Consider the following 22,735-nt stretch of genomic DNA (forward strand, 5'->3'; position numbering starts at 1 on the left):
CCTAGCATTGCAGCAAGGGAGCACTCAAGAAATGCTGCTACTAATACAAAAACAGACTTCTTTTATGTAAGTAGTCCAGTGGTCCACAGGATCTTTGTTAGTGATTGTCCTTCAAACTAGTCCTGAATTTTCACCTTCTTTCCTTAAGTAAGGTAAATAATTTTCTCAATATTGACCTGATGGATCTCAACTCTCCACCTACTCCCTATTTAAACAATACTATTACAGAAGAAGGTCAAAGATGGACAAGGTGCCTCTGAGGTCCTTCCACTTTCCAGGCCTTTCCAATTCTGCTCCCTGATGAATTAACAAAAAGGGTATCTTAGAGCAGTGGAGGAATGACCTAGATCACGTCATTACAGAGCTCATTATTTCAGGAAAGTAAATATATGTAAACAAAATGAGTTAGACAATGTGATATTCTACCAACTTTGTTATATTGTAGTCTCCCAAGTGCTTAGTACGATTGATCGATTGATAGTGCCAAAATATTGTGCCTGTCTTTTTGGCATTTTTTTGTAGCGTGCTAACCAGTGGTTTCTTGATTCTTTTGGAATAGAAAACCAAATGGTTATTAGTAACTCAGTTTCAGTCAATCAGTTGCATTTATTGAGCACTCACTGTGTGCAGGGACTGTACTAAGCGCTTGGGAGAATACAGTATAACAGACACATTTCCTTTCCACAATGAGCTTACAGTCTAGAGGGTGAGCTTACACTTCAATACGGTTCACCACAGTTTTGTTTAATAGCGTTTTAGTCAGTACAGTTTTGCAAATTATGAAATATTTTAATAGCTTGGTTACATAGTACTAATTGATTGTAACTGCAGCACAACTGTTCTGTCAAGTATTTTAGTTTGCAAATGTGTACTTGTAAAATAGACTTGTTCATGAGCAGAACTGCCTTTATGTACTTTCCCTAGAGGTATAGGACTTAGGAGGTAATGATGGCTTACAGTAATTAGTGTAGTTATACATTTTTAACTGTGAAACAAGATCAGCTTGCAAATGCTTTTGTAGTCAGTATGGAAAGGATTTTATTTGGGGACAAAAAAGGACAAAAATTTAAGGCCAGAATGTCACAGGAATATTTGATTAAAATTCATAATTGGATCATATATTACAATGCAGAATATTGGTGGACTTTTCATCTAATTTTAAAAATGGTTTCCCCCACCCCTATTCACCCACCTTTGGGAAAACATCAGAAGCCAGATGTTTAGTTCCCAATAGCCTTATTCCCAAAGAAAACCACCATCTGGGACATTTTTATGTGAGGTTTTAAAATCTTTGTGTTAGTTCTTTCTTTCATTTGAAATATATCAAAACAAAAACCAAGGTAAATATAATTATAGAAATCTTGGAAGGCATACAATTCAAAATATAACTCTTCTCATAAGTAGCGAAAACATTTTATGCCATTTTAAGGAGATTGTTGCTAATACAGCAGAACCTTGTATGATGCATATTTACATAGCACAATGTAAACCACTGTTTCCTCTCCTCCCTCCTTTGGCCCCTGACATTCATATGCTTCTGAACACTGTGGTTAGCAAAAGCCTCACTTTTGCAAGGAGAGAAAGAAAAAGCATAACTTTAGTGAGGAAAGAGAAGGCCAAGCATTTCCTGTGCACACTTTTCTCAGTTGTAGAAAGGCAGTCAGAGAAGAAACCTCATCAGAATGTATAGCTATGTTCTTCAACAAATTCATACACATACCTACGTGCACATAGTGAGACACCCACTCATACAGAGTCAGAAACAGAAAGTTCCTAAACTTATATATAATGCCCATTTAAAATATGTTCTAGAGTCATTCAGTGCATAGTGTTTACTGAGTGGCTACTGTTAGCAGAATACTGAACTAAGCAGTCAGAATATAGTAGTATCAGTATACATGATCAGTGCCCTCATTCAATAGTATTTATGCAGTATTATACAGTGCAGAGCACTGTACTAAGCCCTCAAGGAGCAGTCAGTCTAAAGGGGAGGTAGACTCAAAAATAAATTGCAAAGGGGGAAATAATAGAGTATAAAGGTAAGTACATAAATGCATCATGGAGCTTTGAGTACTAAACTGCCTAGATGGCATGGAAGTTGGGGGAACGTAAGATTGGGAGATGAGAAATTATTATGGGGAGGTCTTTCTGAAGGAGATGTGATTTCAGAAGGACTTTGATACCATTAGTTATGAAAGAGGAGAGAGTTCCCGGGAGATAAGGAGTTGACTGTAGGGCTGATGAAAATAAGACACAGTAAGTAGGTTAGCTTGCGGGAAATGAAGAGTACAAACTGAGGTGTAGTGGGCGAAAATGTGGATAATTAGGAGATATAGAGCTGACTGTGTTAAAGGCAATGGTTAGGAGTTTTGTTTGTTGCCAAGAGGAATGGACATCTATATGAGGTTGGTGAGGAGTGTGGAGCCACCTATAGAATAACGTTTTAGGAAAGTAAAAGAGAATGGAAAGACCAAGCTCTAAAATTGTTTACAGCTGGGTGGTCAGAGAAAGGGTGATATAAGAAGAGTTCTTAGTTGAAGAACTGCTAAGTTTTCCTCAAACTCACTTCTCTGTCGTCAACACAATAGAGTGCAGTATTAAAATTAGAGTGGTAAAATGGGTTTATAAAATGCATTCATGGGTTGATACACTTTATGTTTAAATGAATTTAAATAGCTTGGAATAAAGGTCAGTAATAAAAATAACAGGACTTACAGGTGCCAAAACAACTAAAACTAAATTTAAATACCTGAAAGAACCTTTGGTTGGGTGAATGTCTAGAAGAACCTAATATTTCACAGAAAAGTCAGTCAAATATCCTCTTCGCTACTATTGAGGCCAAGTGTGTTCTGGTCAGAGGACATCTCAGGAGTCTGAGCAATTCGCAGGTAAACTCAGGTACTCCATAGGGGACTCACTTGGGGCTCATTGGATGATTTGGTTCTGCTCTGCAGTGAGCCCCAGAGTTCTAGTTAGCCCAGTTTGGTTCTGCAACCATAACTTCCTGCAGAGGACTCATGACCCCTTTCGATTTCTTGCTTGTTGCCCTTCTAGGGCTAATAATAGTTGATATTTATTGAGCTCATACAGTGTGCAGAGCACTGTGTCAGAACTCTTGGAAGAGTATGGTATAACAGAGTTGGCAGACCTATTACCTGCTCACAATGACCTTGCAGTCTAGAGAGGGACACTTAGTGAAGGTGGGGGAAAGAAGTGTGGAGTCTGACCCCCAGTTGTTAGATTTTTTTGGAATGTAACTGAACTCAGCTGAGCTCAGGCCAGTTCATGGAACACCTGGCGGTTTCTCATGTCAGACTGGGTGAGGGGAGCAACATCATCACATCAAAATGGTTGTCAAACTCCCAACAGCTTCAGCACACCTGAGTATGAATTTCGAATTACTTCCAATTGGGGCAAATATATTTCCAGCTGACAAACATCACAGCTGACCTATTGAGGGGAGGAAAGGGGTGGAATGCAACTGGATTCATTCATTCATTCAATAGTATTTATTGAGCGCTTACTATGTGCAGAGCACTGTACTAAGTGCTTGGAATGTACAGTTCGGCAACAGATAGAAACAATCCCTGCCCAGTAATGGGCTCACAGTCTAAATGGGGGAGACAGACAGCAAAACGAAACAGAACAAAACAAAACAACATCATCAAGATAAATAGAATCATAGAGATATGCATCTCATTAACAAAATAAATACAGTAATACATATATACAAATGTGCATGGTGCTGAAGGGAAGGGGGAAGAGCCAGCGGTGGGTGAGGGGGAGAATGGAGAGGGGAGGAGGAGCAGAGGGAAAGGGGGGGGATTCAGTCTGGGAAAGCCTCCTGGAGGAGATGAGCTCTCAGTAGGCCTTCGAAGAGGGGAAGAGAGTTAGTTTGGCAGAGGTGAGGAGGGAGGGCATTCCAGGACAGCGGTAGGACGTGGGCCCAGGGTCGATGGCGGGACAGGTGCGAATGGGGGACCGTGTAGAGGTGAGCGGCAGAGGAGTGCAGTGTACGGGGTGGGCATTAGAAAGAGAGAAGGGAGGTGAGGTAGGAGGGGACAACGTGATGGAGAGCTTTGAAGCTAAGAGTGAGGAGTTTTTGTTTCATGCTAAGGTTGGTAGACAACCACTGGAGATTTTTGAGGAGAGAAGTGACATGCCCAGAGCGTTTCTGTAGAAAGATGATTTAGGCAGAGGAGTGAAGTATAGACTGGAGTGGGGAGAGACAGGAGGTTGGGGGATCAGAGAGGAAGCTGATGCAATAATCCACTCGGGATATTATGAGAGCTTGTACCAGCACAACTGGATAAGTCAATGTCACAGTAAACGATCTTTGACTCCTTAAATTCCATTATCTGGCAAGAACAGAGTAAACTACTAACTGCAAATTCAGATTGTTAAAGATGTTTGAGTTTTTTGCCGTTCTCATAGAGCATATCTCATTTCTGCTCTTAACCTTTCCTTTTAACTTTTCTCGCCATCTATTCACTATTCAAAGTACTTAAGGACCCAGCAGGACATGAATGCTAATCAAATGTGAGCTTCTGTTTTGAGATATGTAGGTTTGAATATGTGTAACAAATTGTTTCCCTGGTATGTTTTTGAATTAACCCTCACATAATAGAGTCTCTAAGTCAGGTAGCACGGAGGCCAACATAGCCATGCATGAGAAAAAGGGAAACAGGGAGATTATATTAAAGGTTTTTTTCTTTATAATCAAGCATTTTATTTTCATAGCGAATATGCTGTGTGTTTCTGCTTTGCATTTTTGAATGCTACATTTTTCATTATAACTTTGGCTAAAAGCTCACTGACTTCCACACTCTGCTTGATTTCCCCTGGTACTCACCTCCACAGGGCTAGCACTTTGTCCCCAAGGATTAGAAAAGTATCCAGAGCTGTTACAATGTCGTGTGCTCGGGATTTGTTGTCGTTTCCTCCCTCTCACATTCTGCATATTCTCCACTCTCAGCAAGGGAGATCAGAGGCTTCTTGTTTTGAAACTCCAAATGGATGAAATTAGTTAGATTTTTAAACCAGTTAGAATGGAAATCATGCCACTTGCTCTCATTTCTCTCTCCCCAGATCACTTTACTGTCATTTTTTCCCTTCAGCAGAAATCACTACTTTATTTCACAGATTTTTCTGGTGTTCTAGCCCAGATGCTAGAATGTTGTATCAGGATAAAAACTATGTTTCATCCTAAAATCAGTCAATAATATTTGAGTGCTTCCTGTCTATGGAGCACTGTCCTAAGTACTTGGGAGAGTTCATTTGGTAGACATGATTCCTTCCCCCAAGGGGCTTAGGCTGTGAGCCCATTGAGAGCAGGGATTGTCTCTCTTAGTTGCTGAATTGTACTACCCAAGTGCTTAGTACAGTGCTCTGCACACAGTAAGTGCTCAATAAATACGATTTAATGAATGAATGAATGAATAGTGGGGCATAGAAACAGAAGTAAACTACAAGTTGAGAAAAGTAACAGTGAAAACATATGTACATAAGTGCTAGGGTAGTGTGGGTGGCAGGGCAGGTGAGCAAAACATTAACACTTCACTCAGATTTTTATAACTTGCCAATGTTTTATAATACAGGTAATGCTTGATTTAGAATGTTTTGATGAACGACATGTTAATATTTCTGAATTTACCTCTGTATATGAGGCAGAAGTGCCAGGTTCGTTATGGGTATTATCACGGTATTTAAGCGCTTTCTATGTGCCAGGCACTGTACTAAGCGTCGGGTAGATAAAAGTTCATCAGGTTGGACATGGGCTCACAGTCTTAATCCCCATTTTATAGATGAGGGAACTGAGGCCCAGACAAATCAAGTGACTACCCCAAGGTCACACAGCAGACAAGTGGCAGAGTTGGAATATGTCCTTTTGACTCCCTGCCCCAGGCTTTTTCCACTAGGATACATTGTTTCTTTCTCTGTGACCATCCCCATGAGCCCGAGGTTAGTGTATCTTCCTGACTGGCAGTGAGGGGTCTCGCAGGCCTGGCCCAGCAGGACTCTGACAAGAGGATAGGCACTCAGACACAGACTTTTGGCAATCCTTCTGTACCTGCACCAACTCAGCCCAAAGTTGGTGAGTGTTCCAGTGGGAACAAGATAGAAAACCCTACCCAGACAATATTTCTCACTGGCTAGCAAACAGCTAGTCATCAGGACTATTAAGAAAAGTCAACCAGTGGTATTTATTGAGTGCTTACTGTGGGCAGAGCACTGTACTAAGTGCTTCTTATCAAGTGCCGTTGACTCATTTCTTATTCTTAGCGACTCAGTGGATATATTTTCTCCAGAATGGCCTGTCTAATGCCATAATTCGTAATCTTTCTACCAGCTTCCATTTTCATAGTTATGGTTTCTATCCATCTTGCTGCTGGTCTGCCTCTGCCACATTTTCCCTGGACTTTTCCTAACATTAGTGTCTTCTCCAGAGAATTAGTCCTTCTGATGTCGTGTTCACCAAGCACTTAAGAGAATAAAATAAGAGTTGGCAGTCATGTTTTAAAAGGCGCACTGTGGGTGGAAGAAATGGGAGGTTACCTAATAGATAGAGTCTCTCTCCAAGGTCAGCATATCCATTTTACGTTCAATGAAATATATGTAGGCTAATAGTAATTACAGTTGTGGTATTTACTAAACATTTATTAATATGCCAACTACCATACAAGCAGTGGTGTAGATGCAAGTTAACCATATCAGAAACATTCCCTGTCCCACATGGGACTCACAGTCTAAGCTGGGAGAAAAAAAGAGAGAAGAACAGTTAAGAAAACTAAGGCACAGAGAAGGTAGTAAATACCTTGCCCAGGATCATGTAGACAGGTGACAGAGCCAAGATTAGAACCCAGGTCCCCTGACTCCCAGGCCCAGGATCTTCCCACTAGCCCATGCTGCTTTTCTGATTCAATATAAATGCCCTGATATAAGGTTGTTCCTATGAGAAAATTAGTTCTGATTTCAACTTTTTTGTTCTAAACAGCTTTCAGGAACCAATTGTTATAAATTCAAGACCTTCTGTAATTAATTTTGAAGATATTAATGCAGTTTTAAAAAATATAAACAAATTCAGATTGGAAGCAAGAATGCCCCTTAGAGCATCATGGGAGAAAATGTCTGGTATAATTCTTTTTTCAGATGGCACCCCTACAGGTGAGGCAGTAGCCTGTGAAATTACATTCTAAATTACAGTGGAGATGAACGCGGCACATGGAACAAAACGTTCGGGTATCAGTAATATACGACTAGACTCGGAGCCCAGGATGGTGCTGAGAAACTTAAAGGGTGATTGTGGAAAAAAGTATAAAGTAGAATACAGCAAAGTAGAAAGGCCACAAAAGGCATCAAGCTTTAGCAAAGCTTACAGGACTTATGAATTGGTCTTATTTCCAATTTGTTGTTTTTCACTTGCACAGTGGAGCCATTTAAACTTTTTTGCATAAATTGCATATATTGAATTTTTACAACATTCTTTTATGGACATTTTCATGGGAAATTGTTTTGGTAAAGTAAAGCTGGTTGCTAGCTAAGCTGTGTGCCTGTTTTTCATGAATAATATGCCTTTTATGTCATCCAATCCTCAAAATTGGAGCTCTTTCATTACAGGAAATAAATTGTTTTAAGGACACAATTTCAGGAGAGAGCAAGTGATTTTCCTAGAGGTTTTTGATAAGTTTAAAGTTGAATTCATCCAGGGAACCATCACCTGGATTATTATTTCTGGGAAATCATAATTTCTCCAACCCCCTCCCATCCACACACTTACACTCCCCCCATTGAGAAGTCTGACCACCCCCCTAAGCTTGTCCCTGTGAGGCATGATGAAATACACTTTGTTGCTCCCTCGGTAAAATTTACCTTGACTACCTTACAATATATACAGAAAGTTTTACTAAGATAGTCATATTGATATTTCATGTTTCAGTAAAAGTTTGATGGAATCCTTTTTAATATAATTATGTTAATGAGAAGTCTCTTATCAGTTACGTATTAAATGACAAATGTTATATGAGCAGTTACATGAGTTCCTAATCATTTTCATTTTAAATTTGAAGATTAGTTGTTTTAATGTTAACACAGTCTAGAAATTCATATTGAGTATTCAAAGAATTTTTTTAATGTATTGTTTTTTTCCCTCTTGTTGCAGGGTTATTTCCTTCTTTTTGAGTCCATGTTGGATTCTGTTATTTATGCAAAAAGCAAATACCTGACAAAGGGAGGTTCAGGTTAGTACCGAATTCTGCTTTAAATAATTGCTTTTGTGGCAATGGGAACTAAATGAACTTTTGGTTGTAGAGTAAACTAAGTGGTTGGAAAAGCTCCAGTATCTATGAAAGATATTTCAATTAGAGGTTTTAAGGTATTTTTCTGTATTGATAATAAAAATGTATTTAAAGTGTGTTCAGACCTTATAGTTAATGGTGTATGGTAGCAAAAAACCAAGAACCCCCCTGTTAGGCTAAATTCTTTCAACTTAACCATCTGTATTTGAAATCAAAGTTTCTTGAGATTATCTTCCAGAAGTTGTTATAGGTCCTTTACTGCTTGCTGGAAGTATGACAAGAAGTCAACTTCCGAAGGTGATTGTGGATCCCATAAAAGAGTAATGAGGACTGAAAATTAGCAAAGGGAAACTGAGTTTGGCGCAACCTTTATCCCTAAAGCCTACCCATATCAGAAGGTCTTAATTGAAAAACTAGCAGTTTAGTAGCAATGATCAGTTTTAATTCTTTATCATAGAAACACTTCGACACATAAGTACTAATAGAGATAGTAGAAAATGGGGTCACAAAGTCAGCATATTCTTTGGGAAACAAATCGACAGAGTAAAATGTCAACATGCTATCAGTTGAGATAGAGTGGGGAAGTGGGGAAACTAAGGACAGAGAAGGCAGAAGAAACATGAAAGCTCAGGAAAAAGACCCTCATGCCGTGGAGAATTCATTCATTTAATCGTATTTTTTGAATGTTTACTGTGTGCAAAGCACTATACTAAACGCTTGGGAGAGTACAATATGACTGACACAATCCCTGCCCTCAACAAGCTCACAGTCTAGAATTGGAGACAGACATTAATATAAATAAATAACGGGTATATGCAGATATTGCCGATCTGTTAATCTTCTCAGAAGATAATCTTGCATTCTGCGGGTTGATGGAGTGACTTGTCTTGAGCTTAGATATTGTGCAGTTCTTCAAAGTAAAAATCAGAGCCTTAAAGAAGGAGAACCACATATCAGCAGAAAGAATGCATATGTTTATCATTTGGTGTGTGTGTTGGGGGAGGGAGGCAGAGACACACATTGTAGAAGAAGAAGGCAGTCCTTTTAATAGGTGTAAAGTAATGTTATTTTTGTAGGACTATAGACAAGATTTGGCAAACATTCTCTCCTTGAACACATTCTCTCACCGGAAAGAAAGACTATTGATTTAATCTAGAGTAACCATTTTTGGGCTCATTTTTGTAGTCTCCTCAAATGTTGCAGATTTTAAGTTTCCTGTAACAGATTTACCCCACAACTGAGTTGGTGGTATTTGATTTTTTTTTTTTGGTTGTCATTACTGACTTGAAAACACAGTTTATGTGTCCTTTTAATTAGTGAGTGGCATAAAGCTGAGAAAATAGAACTTGCTTCAGGTATTTGGATTGTCTGATGAATATGGCTCACTGGTGAAGTTGATAATGCATGATACTCATAATAAGTAGTTTTGTGAAGATTATGAGTGTAGGAATATCGGATTTAATTAGTAGTAATATTAAGCAGTTACTGTGTTCAGAGCACTGTACTAAATAAACACAGGGAAAGAATATACAAGTGAGCATTAGAAATGGTCCCTGTCCCTTGGGGTATTTACAATCTAAAATTTGGGTCATGTTTTTTCTGTTTGGTAACATACAATAGGACAAGGATCTGACTGAGTGGTGGTAAGTACCCTTCAAATTGGTAACTTTTCCATAGTAGGTATATTTATAGCTGAGTATTGCCATTCAGTTTCTTCAATATCTGCCTTTTGGAAGAGAGGGATTTCAGGGGGAAAAATTACCTTTCTCTAAAATTTCATGATTAACCTGAATTGTCAGAGCTGAAATCTCCTCAGTTAGAGCTTTTTGATAAAAGACTTGGATCTTCTTAGTTTTAAGTGTTGGAAAATAATTTTATGTGCCACAAGGAAGAATTAATAATTGCCTAAGGAAAACTTGCCTTATTAACCATGTTATAGGTGACTTGGAACCAAAAATGTTCCAAGTGAGGAAAGGATCGATTTTGTGCCATGCCTCAGATGGTTTTTTTTTTAAGTGGTATTTGTTAAGTAGTTACTATATGCCAGGCAGTCACTCAAGCAGTGGTATTGAGAGATTATGCAGAGCACTGCTCTAAGTGCTTGGGAGAATACATTACAACAGAACTAACAGATACATTCCCTGCCCATAATGAGCTTACTATCTAGAGAGGGAGACAGACATGAATATGAATGACAAGTAATTTATAATTTAAAGATATGTATATAAGTGCTGTGGGGTTGGGGGTAGGGAGAATATCAAATTTCCAAAGGTCACGAATCCAAGTGCGTAGCCGGTGCAGAAGGGAGAAAGCTGGGGTAAAGAAGGCTTAATCAGGGAAGGCATCATCGAGAATATAAATGGTGGTATTTGTTAAGCGCTTATTATGTGCAAAGTACTGTTCTAAGCGCTGGGGGATACAAGGTGATCAGGTTGTCCCAAGTAGGGTTCAGAGTTTTAATCCCCATTTTACAGATGAGGGAACTGAGGCCCAGAGAAGTGAAGTGACTTGCCCACAACCACACAGCTGACAAGTGGCAGAGCTGGGATGCGAACCCATGACCTCTGACTCCCAAGCCCGGCCTCTTTCCACTGAGCCATGCTGCTTCTCCATCTGTGACCTTAATTGTGTTATGAACATGGAGAGAGTGGTGGTCTGGCGTATATGAAGGGGTAGGGATTTCCAGCTTATGGGGAGGATGTGGGAAAGGGGTTGGTTGCGAGGTAGACAAGATCGGGACACAGTAAGTAAGATGGCACCAGAGGAGCGGAGTGTGCATGCTGGGCTATAGTAGATTAGTGAGGTGACATAGGATGGAATGAGCTGATTGGGTGGTTTAAAGGCAATGGTAAGGAAAGTCTATTTGATGCAGAGGTGGATGGGCTGCCATTGGAGGTTCTTGAGGAGTAAGGAAACATGGAATGAACGTTTTATTGATAAATGATCCATGCAGCGGAGTGAAGTATGGATTGGAGTGGGGAGAGTCAGGAGGCCAGGAGGTCAGTGAGGCGGCAGATACAGTAGCCAGGGTGATATGGGATAAGTGTTCTGTTTTAAGCATGGGAGTTGATACAAGCTCATACGGTTGGATATAATCCATGTCCCACATGGGGCTAATAGTCAATCCCCTTTTTACAGATGAGGTAGCTGAGGCACAGAAAAGTTGTGATTTGCCCAAGGTCACATAGCAGACAGGCGCAGGAGCCGAAATTAGAACCAGGTCCTCTGACTCCAAGGACAATGCTCTATCCACTAGATCACACTGCTTCTGCTCATGCTCCTTCTCTACTTCATTCAAAGCTGTACTTGTACACATGGGTTGATGTCCTTTTCATCAGATATTTTTGCTAATGGGTGAGAAAACTAGAAAATTTAAGATTTCTTAGTAGGCACTAAATGAAATACTGTCAGAGCTGCTGGTGTGACAGCTGTATTTTACCTACCATTGTGGGAAATGGAAGGAAGCAGATTTATGGCTTCATCCAAGATCCCTTGAGAAGTGTAGTGGTTTAGAAGGGCTGTCCACCTCATACTGTGATGAGGATATGCCAATCTCCGTTATATCCTGTGGGTGTGGTGTCCAGTTCTCTGTTTCTTCCCAAGGCTCTTATTTGTAGGAAATGGCCACCCAATTTATGTCTGATGATAATAATAATGCGTGTAGTATTTGCTAGTCGCTTATTATGTGTCAAGCACTGTACTAAGCATTGCGGTAGGTAAAAGATAATCAGGTTGAACATAGTCCTTGTCCCACATGGATTGCACAGTCGAAGTAGGAAAGATTACAGATATTGAATCCCCATTTTATTTATGAGGAAACTGAGACACAGATGTGCCCAAGGTTTCACAGCAGGCTAGTAGCAGATTTGGGATTAGAGCCTAGATCCTTAGACTCCCAGGCCCCTGCTCTTTCCAATACACCATGCAGTTTCTCACGTTGGGCTTGAGCCCTTTGACTGCCTCAGTTCTCTCATATGAAAATTAGACAAATCAGTTTTTTGATTGCAAAATTTATCAACAATAATTAAATCTACAAAAGCATGATGTGTCCATGGTGTATAATCCATTTGGAAAACAAATGGTGTTTGTGCCAAGGTGCCATGCCTTAGTAGGAATGCACCCTATTTTCTATAACCGTTCATATTTATTTCGCAACTGTAATGAATTAGTACTTTAGAGTATATCTGCATAAATCTCTTTCACTTTAGGAGCCTACAGACTGAGATCATGATAAACAGATCATCCTGGACTATGAAAACATTTCCCATTGGGAGTCTCCTGAGGGAAAGAGATCATAATCTAACTTCCACCTGTGTATTCTCTCCCAGTGCTAAGTACAGAACTCTGCATGCAGTAAGGGTTTAATAAATGCTATTTCTAGTACATATAAATAGTGCACAAATAAAATACAAGTCATTTTACAGTTTCAATTTTAATTTTGATCCCCATGTTTCCTTGCTTACTTAGATTTGAACCTTTTAGAGAAAGATAGTTTGACTATGCAGTGTTCGATATTTGGAAATCTTTATTCAGTCATATACTTTGGGATCATATCTAGCACAGAGATTTGAAGTGTGTTTTGCAAATACAGTAATATTCTTTACAGCACTAGCCTTTTAATATGTTCCATTTTTTGCTTGTTTTCATCTTAATGGAATTAGTGCAATTTAGTTCTGGTGGGGTTTCAAAGATTTTTACTGTCTTTATTAGATGACACAGGAACGACTTAATGATTATTCAGGGCTCATCACAGTGGGATTCCTTCCTTGAGATGTTGGTGATATATTCAGAAGGCACATTGGTGAAATTTGAGCCAGGTAAATGGTTGAAATTGGCACATGGTAGCCAATGTAGTGCCTTTGAAATGTAATTGGAGGGTAGAGAAATCCTATATTTTTAGAATTAGTTTATTTGGCTGGAAAGATTGTTGATGCCTACATTCCTCTTCACCAAGAGTTTCGATTGTATCTTTGCTTTTGGGTCAGTGCCTTACTTGATTTTAAAATGGAAATGCCCAGGAAACCCTCATCCTAATTGTAACACCTTTCTGCCAGCTGCTCTGGTGGGTGATTTACCTCTGAGACTTCTGCCAATGTCACTCTGAATCAGGCAGCAGGTAGAGGTTAAACAGCAAAAGATACCAATTCCCAAAAGCCCAAATTGCTCACTTCCACGCATGAGCTGCCACAATCTCAGGAACAAAGACAGCACTGCCCGAGACACTTGAGTCTATTGTTTTCGCATATTCGTACTAAGCCTATTGGGGACAGTCTCTTCCATTTCAGAATGCATAAAATGAGCCCTACCAAATATCTTTTGGCATTTGAAAAATGTGTGATATTGGAATAAATGTATTTACTTACTGTCATCTTAGCTAAAATTTTCTTGAAGACTGATTGCACTTTTGATGAGTTTTTCAGTTTGATATTCATTGTCAGCTTAATCCAGTGTTCTTATTGCTGTTAGAGAAAATGGTATTCTTCCAGTACAAGCAGCATTATTTTTTGAAAAATATAGTTTAGTTGACTTCACTGTCTGAGAAGAAAATAGATTCATACATGAAAATCCTTTAGAGTGTCAATTTTTCAAGTAACTCGAAGCTGGGGATATTGTCTGTCAATTTTGTGGAAGGGGGACCTCCTCCCCATCTGTTTGGATGGTAGGTGGAATGCCCCAGAGTATGTAGGGGGAAATCCCCACTTGCCCTTTGAGTTAGGCACCCCTACAAACCTATCCCAGGCCAGCTGGGAATAATAATTACAGTACTTGTTAAGTGCTTAATATGTGCCAACCGCTGTATTGAATGCTGGAATAGTTGCAAGTTAATCATATTGGACACTCCGTGTCCCATTGGGACTCACAGTCTAAGTAGGAAAGAGAGTAGGTATTGAATCTCTATTTTACAGATGAGGGAACTGAGGCACAGAGAAGTTAAGTGACTTGCCTAAGGTCGCACAGCAGAAAAATGTGGAGTCAGGATTAGAACCCAGTACTCCTCACTCCTGGGCCCATGCTCTTTCCACTAAGCCATTCTGCTTCTATATCCCTCAGCCTACTCTATCCCAGCTGGGTGGAAGCACCCACCAGTGTATGAACCATCCTTCTCTTCCCTCCATCCGCACTGTGTGTGCTTGTTTATTGGTGACAACGCTATTCTTTTGTTTATGTTCATAGTTATGGCCCACTTAAACTAGAAGTAATTGGTGCCTTTTGCTAAATGACCACACAGTGGTCATTTTTATGATTTATGGCGTGACTTTGGAGAAGTTGACAGGCAAACGAGTACTGGGGGGTTTTGAAGGGAGGCTAGAAAATTGCTTCTTTATTTAGGCAGGATGGTGATGATTGGTGAAGCAGTTCACTTGAGAAGAGCCATAAGAGAATATGTCAGTATATGTTTGTATCATCTTTCCCAGTCTCTTTATTTTTTTTTCAGATGACTGATAGTTACAAAATCAACATAATACTGTGCTCAGCAAGACCCCATGTCATAATTTCAGTTAAGAAAAAGTATATTTCAAAGTACATCATTACTGTACCCCAGAATGTGCCTTTATTTTAAGTATTTGAACTGGTGGGGGAAGGAGAAAAAGAATAGAAAGAGGAGAATAATGTTTCAAAGAATCAGAAAAATAGTCACAGTGAAATAGTTTTATATTCTGCAACTTTGCATATCTGCATAAGAGAATGATGTGTGAAACAGTAGATATTGCAGATTCGCAATGTGAATTTTACTCCCACTTTGAAAAAAGCTGATGCTTTTTTGCAATGATGAGTATCATCGATTAAGGCCCTTATGAAACACCAACAATTTGGCTTGTTAGAAATCTGATTTCTCAAGTGTCTGAAACTTCTTTCTTCAATATAATAAATCTGGTAAATAGTCATACCTTTTGAAAGCATTTTATATGTGGAGGAAGAATTTGAGGGGAATTTTTGTTTTGTTTTCAGTTTTATCTTGCTTTTTCAGTCACTGGGATTAGGAGCTGGTATAATAATGCTAAACCCAGTAAATTCCTTGAGAGTGGAGATCATGTCCACTAACTCTCTCAAGCACAGAGCAAGGACTCAATAAATACTATTGATTCATTGATGTGCTCAATTAGGCAATTTAGGACATTAAAAAGGAAGCCATTATATCTTTCCTCTAAGTGTTCTCTTGCAGAGTGGACTGGAAGGCTCAGTGATCTAATCCAGTAGTCTTAGTTTGATCTTTAATATTTGTTAGAGCACATAACATTGTGAGAGACAAAATAGAAAATTGATCTTCCATCATTTCACGCTGCCATTTGCTTTCATTTTTTCTAAAAGGTATTTTTTAAATTTAAATAATTAAAACAAAAATTGTCCTATTCACAGAAGAGACTGGTTTCAACACTTTTTTTAAAAATAAAGCAAATGTAAATTTAGTCATTTCAAGGCTTTATTTCTGTTTATGGAGGTGTCATGTTGATTGCCAATGGAATGCATTTGGACAATTAGTGTTTTGTGGTTTATTGCTCTCCAAAGTCCAAGGTGACTGCAGTGTGACTAGCTTTATAATTCCTTTTGATTGTAATACTTCAAGTTTTTGTATTCCTGTTTTGCTGTTGCATTATTTACTGCTTTTTCGATATAAGCACACAATATACTGTGTATTGCCCATATTCTGAATTGTTTCATTTGATCACTTAGTTTGTCTTGTAAGACAGAAGTAGTTGGTGAACTTGTATTTTTCCATATCTATAGATAAAGGTGTATGGAATATATTACCCTAAATTTTGGAATAGATATTTTACTGCTTTATCAAGAATAGGTACCCTTCCATTTTATTTTTTTCCCAACTACCACATCTTAAAAGGATCATACCTATAAGTCAATAATGAGAAAATGCAGGTGTTGACTAGAAATTATTTCTACATATCCTGAGTATCACATCCTTACTCTTCAACATCCTAAAGTTTGTAAGGCATTTCTAATGGATAAAGGATTTCCCATCGTATTTTATTTACCACGTGAGCTGTTACTGGTGACAAATGATTTCTGGGCAGTGAGTCGAGAAGGACACAGATGTCAAAGCCATGAATTTGTAAATGGGCTACTCAGAGTATGCTTTTGTCCAATAAGCACTTTGTTAATTTTACCTGTGAGAAGGAATAATTATTCAATTATAGCTTCTATCAGAAAAAAATCAGATGACAAATGTGTCGCGTTTAGAAGGTAATAGGTTACCCAGATTTCTGACAGATGGTGTAAAATTTTTACAGGCAGTGAGAGGGCGGAAAACATTAAAACTGACCAATACTAATGATTTAAATTCCTCTTCTGAAGATCCTTGGGTTTATGTGAAAATTGCAAACTAATTCAGTCGATTTTTTCATTTGGTTTTTTGGAAATTAGAATCGACCAATATGTCAGTTTTCAAAATATTTGGAAAATGTGTTGGGAAAATGACTGCCTTTAGACTAGTGAAAAGTTAAATCTCAGAACTTTTGAGTATATTTTTGAAGCTAGACACTTTTATCTGAAATAGAATTACAAGACCATGTATTTATAATGAATAATTTTAATATGGTTTGTATAAAGTTTATTAGTAATGGGTTCACACTTTCATCTTGGTAAAATAATTTTTTAAGACTTTACAGAAGGACTCCATTGGGAAGGAGCATGGCTTAGTGGGACAAGCACAGGACTGGAAGTCAGAAGTTTTGGGTGCTGATCACTGGTCGATGGTGATACCTGGCATTTGATCCCCTCTGAACTTCAGTTTCCTCAGCTGTAAAATAGGGAAAAGATAGACTGTGAGCCCCCCCATGGGATTGAGCCCATGTCCAATCTCATAACCTTATATCTACCACAGCAAGTAATTAAATGATTAATAAGTGCTATATAATAGTAATCTGCAACAGATGTAGTTTTTTTTTTTTTGGACCACTTTTATTGAGGTACTTCTGTCTAAAGGAAATCATCACCATGGGAGTTCATAGACCAATGCCATTTCTCTGGTACTTCCAACTGAGAAGGTGGTGTCAGAGGAGTGAGTCCACAGGGGTATCTAGTTTGTCAGCACCTATTCCTGGGTTCCTGGAACCTCCAAATGCCTCAAAGCCCAGAAGAAATCAATCAATCATTTTTTGAGAGCTTACTATGTGCAGAGCACTGTACTAAGTGATTGGGGGAGCACAGTACCCCAGAATTAGCAAGGCGTACCCTGCCCACAACGAGCTTACAGTCCAGAGGGAGAGACAGGCATTAGTAAAAGAGCACTTTATTGTGAAAGACCTCTTGGAGGAGATGTAACCTTACTAGCGCTTTGAAGTTTGGGAGGGTGGTGGTCCGATGTATATGGACAGGGAGGGAGTTCCAGAATAGCAGGGAGGATGTGGGAAAGAGGTCAGCTTTGAGATAGATGAGAACAGAGCACAGTGAGTAAGCTGGTGCTAGGGGAGCGGAGTGTGTGGGGTGTGCTATAGTACAAGATTGGTGAGATGAAGTAGGATGAGGCAAGCTGACTGATTGCTTTAAAGTCAATATTAAGGAGTTTCTTTTTGATGGGCAACCATTGGAGGTTCTTGAGAAGTGGGGAAAAGAAACCTGGAAATGGCACTGAAGGCTTCCTGAGATTTGGCAAATGGCTGTGCTCTTGGTGTAATCACCCTCTCACCTTGTGGTTGGTTGCAACTTCAGAAGACAACGACACTGTTTTCCTGAAGTTGTTGCAGCACACGTTTCTGTTTACTTCCAGTTGTCTTGCTTGGGGTACACCATTGACTTGGGAACAGGCATTGGTAACTTGGGCACCTCCCAGTATTCTTTGCTACACTTACCACCTCCACTGGAAGTCTGTTAACTCTGGCGGCAAGGCCACCAGACATGTTAAACACACCGGGAGATGTCCGGAAGGTGCGTGGATTACTGACACTGGAAAAGTGTTGTTTCTAATTTAGCATACTAACATCTAAAGCATTTGATAGGTTAATGAAATGGTTTTGTGTGCCTTAGAATAATAAAACTATCTGAGAAATGGAGAAGTGATAATAGTAATAGATGGTAAGCTTCTTGAGGACCGGAATCATATATACCAATTCCATTATACTTTCCTATGGTAAACTTCTTGAGAACAGGGATCATATATACTAATTTCATTATACTTTCCCAAGCACTTAGTATAGTACTGGCACATAATAAGCAGTTGTTCAATGGTATTGCACGCTTACTCTGTGCAGAGCTTCGAGACTACAGTAAACACTGATAAACTGATTGATTAATAGTAATTGCGGTATTTGTGGAATATTTAGTATGTACCTACCACTATATAGATATAAGATAATTAGGTCAGACCCAGTTCCTGAATTGAGCTCACAGTATGAGCAGGAGGATAAACACGTGTTCCATTCCCATTTTACACATGAAGAAATCAAGGCATAGAGAAGTTGACTTGCCTAAGGTCACACAACTGGCAAGCTTACAAAGTCGGAATTAGAACACAAGTCCCCCAACTCCCAAGTCCATGGTTTTTCCACTCTCATCAGGATTTAAATTTTGGATTTTTTTAATTTGATCTTAAGACTATAGGCATCCTTGCTACAGCATGGTAGTTGTGTTCATAAAATGCTTGGCCATCAATAAATTGTGTGGTATTCTGTCAACCATTGTTTGACTAAGTAAAGGACTAGGGGGAAGGTGGCTCAAAGTTAATTGAAAGATTAGGTTCCCCTAGTCTTCTATCATGTTCTACCCAATTCACCCTTAAAATGTCACATTCTGGGAATAGTGTTCATACTCTGCATTCTCCTGTCTTAGTTATATTAATATTATTATAACCAGAATTCCATCCATTGTCTCATATTTTTTGTTGGCTCTACTTTTGCTCTCTTCATAGTGAAGGTGCCCCATTTTATGTTCCTTATCCTGGATTCTTAATTCTCTGCTCCTACATACTGAAGATTTCCTCCCCCAATTGTGACTTAATAGCAACACTTTTGCTTTATCTAAATCAAGACTTGGGTTTTACCAGAGTTTGTATTTTCCAAAAATCAAACTGCAGTGAGGAAATATTTTTACATGTCATGATTGTATACTTTAATCAGAGGTTCCCGTGATCCAAAGGAGGTCTCAAGAGTATAGCATACCAGAGCATCAGGACTTTCTGATGTGGAGAATTAGGGAGGATTGAGAAACCCCATAGCAGTGGTCATAAAACCAGGTGCCACTTTGGTGTGACAGTGGTCTGGTATGCAGAAGGAAATTGTGGAGTCGCCACAGATCACGTTGAGCTCTTGGCCTTTTAACTGTTGTTATTAGCTGTGTAGTTAAGGATATAATAGAAGCTCATTGCTTCCGCTGCCCAAAGATATACTGCAAAAATTTCTTTTTTTCAAATGGAACACCGTGGGCTTTCTTCTGGGCTGGAGAATTATTTTTCTACATTAAATGCTCTCTGTTTTGGTCGAGTTAATATGTGTGGTATAATTTATTTTGTGCCTTTGTGACGTGTAATTATCTTCTCGTTGTTTTTCTTTTTTTAATGTGGGCAAAATACATGGGGTTTTTTGTTATTTTTTCAATATTATCAGATTTCATGATGTCCCATTCATTCTTTCATGCTGCTATAATTTCAGGCAAAATTGAAGACTCAAATCAATTTTGCTATTTAACAAACAATTGCAAGCAAGATTTTCTTTAGGTTTCATTACAGAATTATGCCATTCTGCATGTTTAAAACATAGAAAACTTTCTTAGGTTTAGCATATAAAGTATGTTTTCACTATATGCTTTGGAGCACCTTTGGAGTAATGAAGAAATGCTCTTTCTACAATGTTCATTTGTGTGGATAGAGTACATTGCAGTGTCAGAATCAATCTTTTTTAGTACTTATTGTGTGCAGCACAATCAATCTGTAGTAATGAGCACTTACTATGTGCAGAGCACTGTACTAAGTGCTTGGGAAAGTACAATACGACAGAATTAGCAGGAATGCTCCCTGCCCTTAAGCTTACGGTCTAGAGGATAGCTTACCGAAACAGGTGTTCAAATGAATATGTTGCTGAAAGCACACAGACTGCCATGTAAGTTTTCTGTAACGTGGGGTTCTTCAAAAACATAACTTCCATATTATCAGAGAACCGACTGTATGGTATCTTGATTCTAAATGTCAGTGAAATTAAATATTTTCCAGGTATATTCTCATTTCTCAGCTACCAAGTAATGAAATGTGTGTTGATCTATTAAGCTATTTTAAAGACAGCTGTCTGGCATACCAGTTTTGTTGTTTCACTCTATATCTTTTGTAACTGGTTTGAATATTGCCTTTCTGTAAGCATATTATAAGTAGGAGTTGATGGGGAAAGAAAATATGAATTAGTATGCTAATAAAAATTGTGGTAGAGCATTCTGTATGGATCTCTGAGTCCTTGCTAGTACATGGAAAAAGACGTCTTTGCTTCTGTGTAATGTATCTGAATCTGTTCTTCATTTCAACTACCTGAGCATGGACCAGTTTATGGCGAATCAAAACAGGATCTGCACAAACAGGGAGGAAAAAATAATGGTTGTAACATATGGTGAAACATGATTTCAAACAATGCTATCTAGCAGTGGGCTCATGAGGTGGAGGTGGAAAATCAAGGGGAACATTACTTTTCTAGAATAAAGCGTTAGGAAGGTCAGGATAGCCAAAGGCAGATTAAAAGCAGAAACAGATGCTGTAGAGGACATCCTTTCAGTTTCAAATAATGGACTTCATCAGTAATGTCATCATCTAAAACAAAGGATCATCTATACATTCTCCCATAGCATCCCAATATGTAAAATCCTATAGCACATGGCACCGAGCTGAATAGCTACCTGTGTGTCTAATACGAAAAGGCCAATGATGAAACAGCATTTTTCCAGACATGGATTCTAACCTCTGATTGATGATTTTAGGTCACAGACAAGGAAGTTGAAACTTCAGTGTTGCATTTCATACTAAATTTACTAAATTTGATTTTTAAAGGCTAAGTAGGGTTGTGTGCTCTGATTGATATAAAAGTTATCCATTTTAATGGAAGCACAATGTGAATTGTTGTTACAGTCTATCCTGATATTTGCACCATCAGCCTGGTAGCTGTGGGTGATTTAAACAAACACGCCGATAGAATTACCTTCTGGGATGATGTATATGGATTCAACATGTCCTGCATGAAAAAAGCCGTTATTCCAGAAGCTGTTGTGGAAGTTTTGGATCCCAAAACTCTCATTTCCGAATCATGTGTCATTAAGGTACTGAGCCCCTGTGAGTTTGTGCTGTGCTAACTCCTTGATTCCTGTCTTGTCACCCCCTTTTCATCAGATTCAAAGTACTTACCTTCACCTGAATGCATATAAACTGACTTGACCTGCTATTTTGCTTCAGTCACTTTTCCCATTTTTCTGGCCAGCAATAAATAAATAGTATTTATTGAGCACCTACTTTGTGCAGAACACTGTATCAAGCACTTGAGAGGCATCAAAGGAATTACTAGACATGATCCCTGCCCTCTAGGAACTTACAGTCTACCCAGGAAGATAGATGCTAAAATATTTTAATGAAAAATCACCTATTCTTTCCCTCCTATCTCTTGCCTATCTCTGTGCTTTCTTCAGTCTGTTGCTTGAACATAGACCAGCCTCTTATATTATTTTGCCAGAGTATTTATCTCCCTGCACCCAGACATAGTATTACTAAAATTACACCTTCTCAGATATTTGAAATGTACACAACCAAATGTAAAGTTACCCACAATACTGGAACCTGAAATTCAAAAGCATTTAGGACTCATACCCAGGCATTCCAAGATTTCACCAAAGTTTTGGCTTAATTTCCACTTTAGAAAGGAGAAAAAGCCTGTTTTATGTTAGTGATTATACAGTTTCACAAAGGTTAGGCTTGGCCCGAGGGACATGGTCAGCTTGGACCACCACATAATTGAACTCAGCTGGATTTGGTATGTGATGAGTTCAGAGGTTCCACTGTCACTCCACTGCCATATTTACGTCTTACCATTTCTCCTTACCTTCCCCCTCTTCAAATTCCATTGGAAGGATTTCTTGCAAATGGGGGCCGTGGCACATGACTGGATCCCTGGCAAACGTATGCTATAATTAAGCACTGCAATCTCCAGCAGCCCATTGTGTAATGCAAACATGGTGGTGCATTCCAAAAGTAAGTTCTGGAGACTTATACTTAGATCTTTAGGTTCAGCTTAACCTTCAGATAACTCAGTACTGTATAACTCAAGTAATCTGGGCCAGGAACAGAGCAAAGAGTAAGTGCTCAGTAAATAATTGCTTGATCTCTCTTCTGAAGAGGATTTTGTAAAAGTAGTGAGTTCAGCCTATAGGGTGAAAAGGAAAGAGGAAGGTAATTTTACTCTCTAATGACTGAGCCTTAAAATAATAAAAAGAAATGCTTGAATATTAATTTAAAATCAAGGTGAACT

General features: G+C 38.8%; 1 protein-coding gene across 2 annotated transcripts in view; it reads left to right on the forward strand.

Moving 5' to 3' along the window:
* PRMT3 (protein arginine methyltransferase 3) overlaps positions 1–22,735 on the forward strand; it is a 115,445-nt gene that overhangs the window by 61,208 nt on the left and 31,502 nt on the right. For both annotated transcript variants that reach the window (XM_029060113.1, XM_029060112.1), the window contains exons 11-12: positions 8,159–8,237; positions 21,349–21,536. In XM_029060113.1, coding sequence (XP_028915946.1) covers positions 8,159–8,237; positions 21,349–21,536 — 267 coding nt within the window. The remainder of the gene's footprint in view (positions 1–8,158; positions 8,238–21,348; positions 21,537–22,735) is intronic.

Source organism: Ornithorhynchus anatinus, chromosome 3 (assembly GCF_004115215.2).
Source record: "Ornithorhynchus anatinus isolate Pmale09 chromosome 3, mOrnAna1.pri.v4, whole genome shotgun sequence".
Lineage (NCBI taxonomy): Eukaryota > Metazoa > Chordata > Mammalia > Monotremata > Ornithorhynchidae > Ornithorhynchus > Ornithorhynchus anatinus.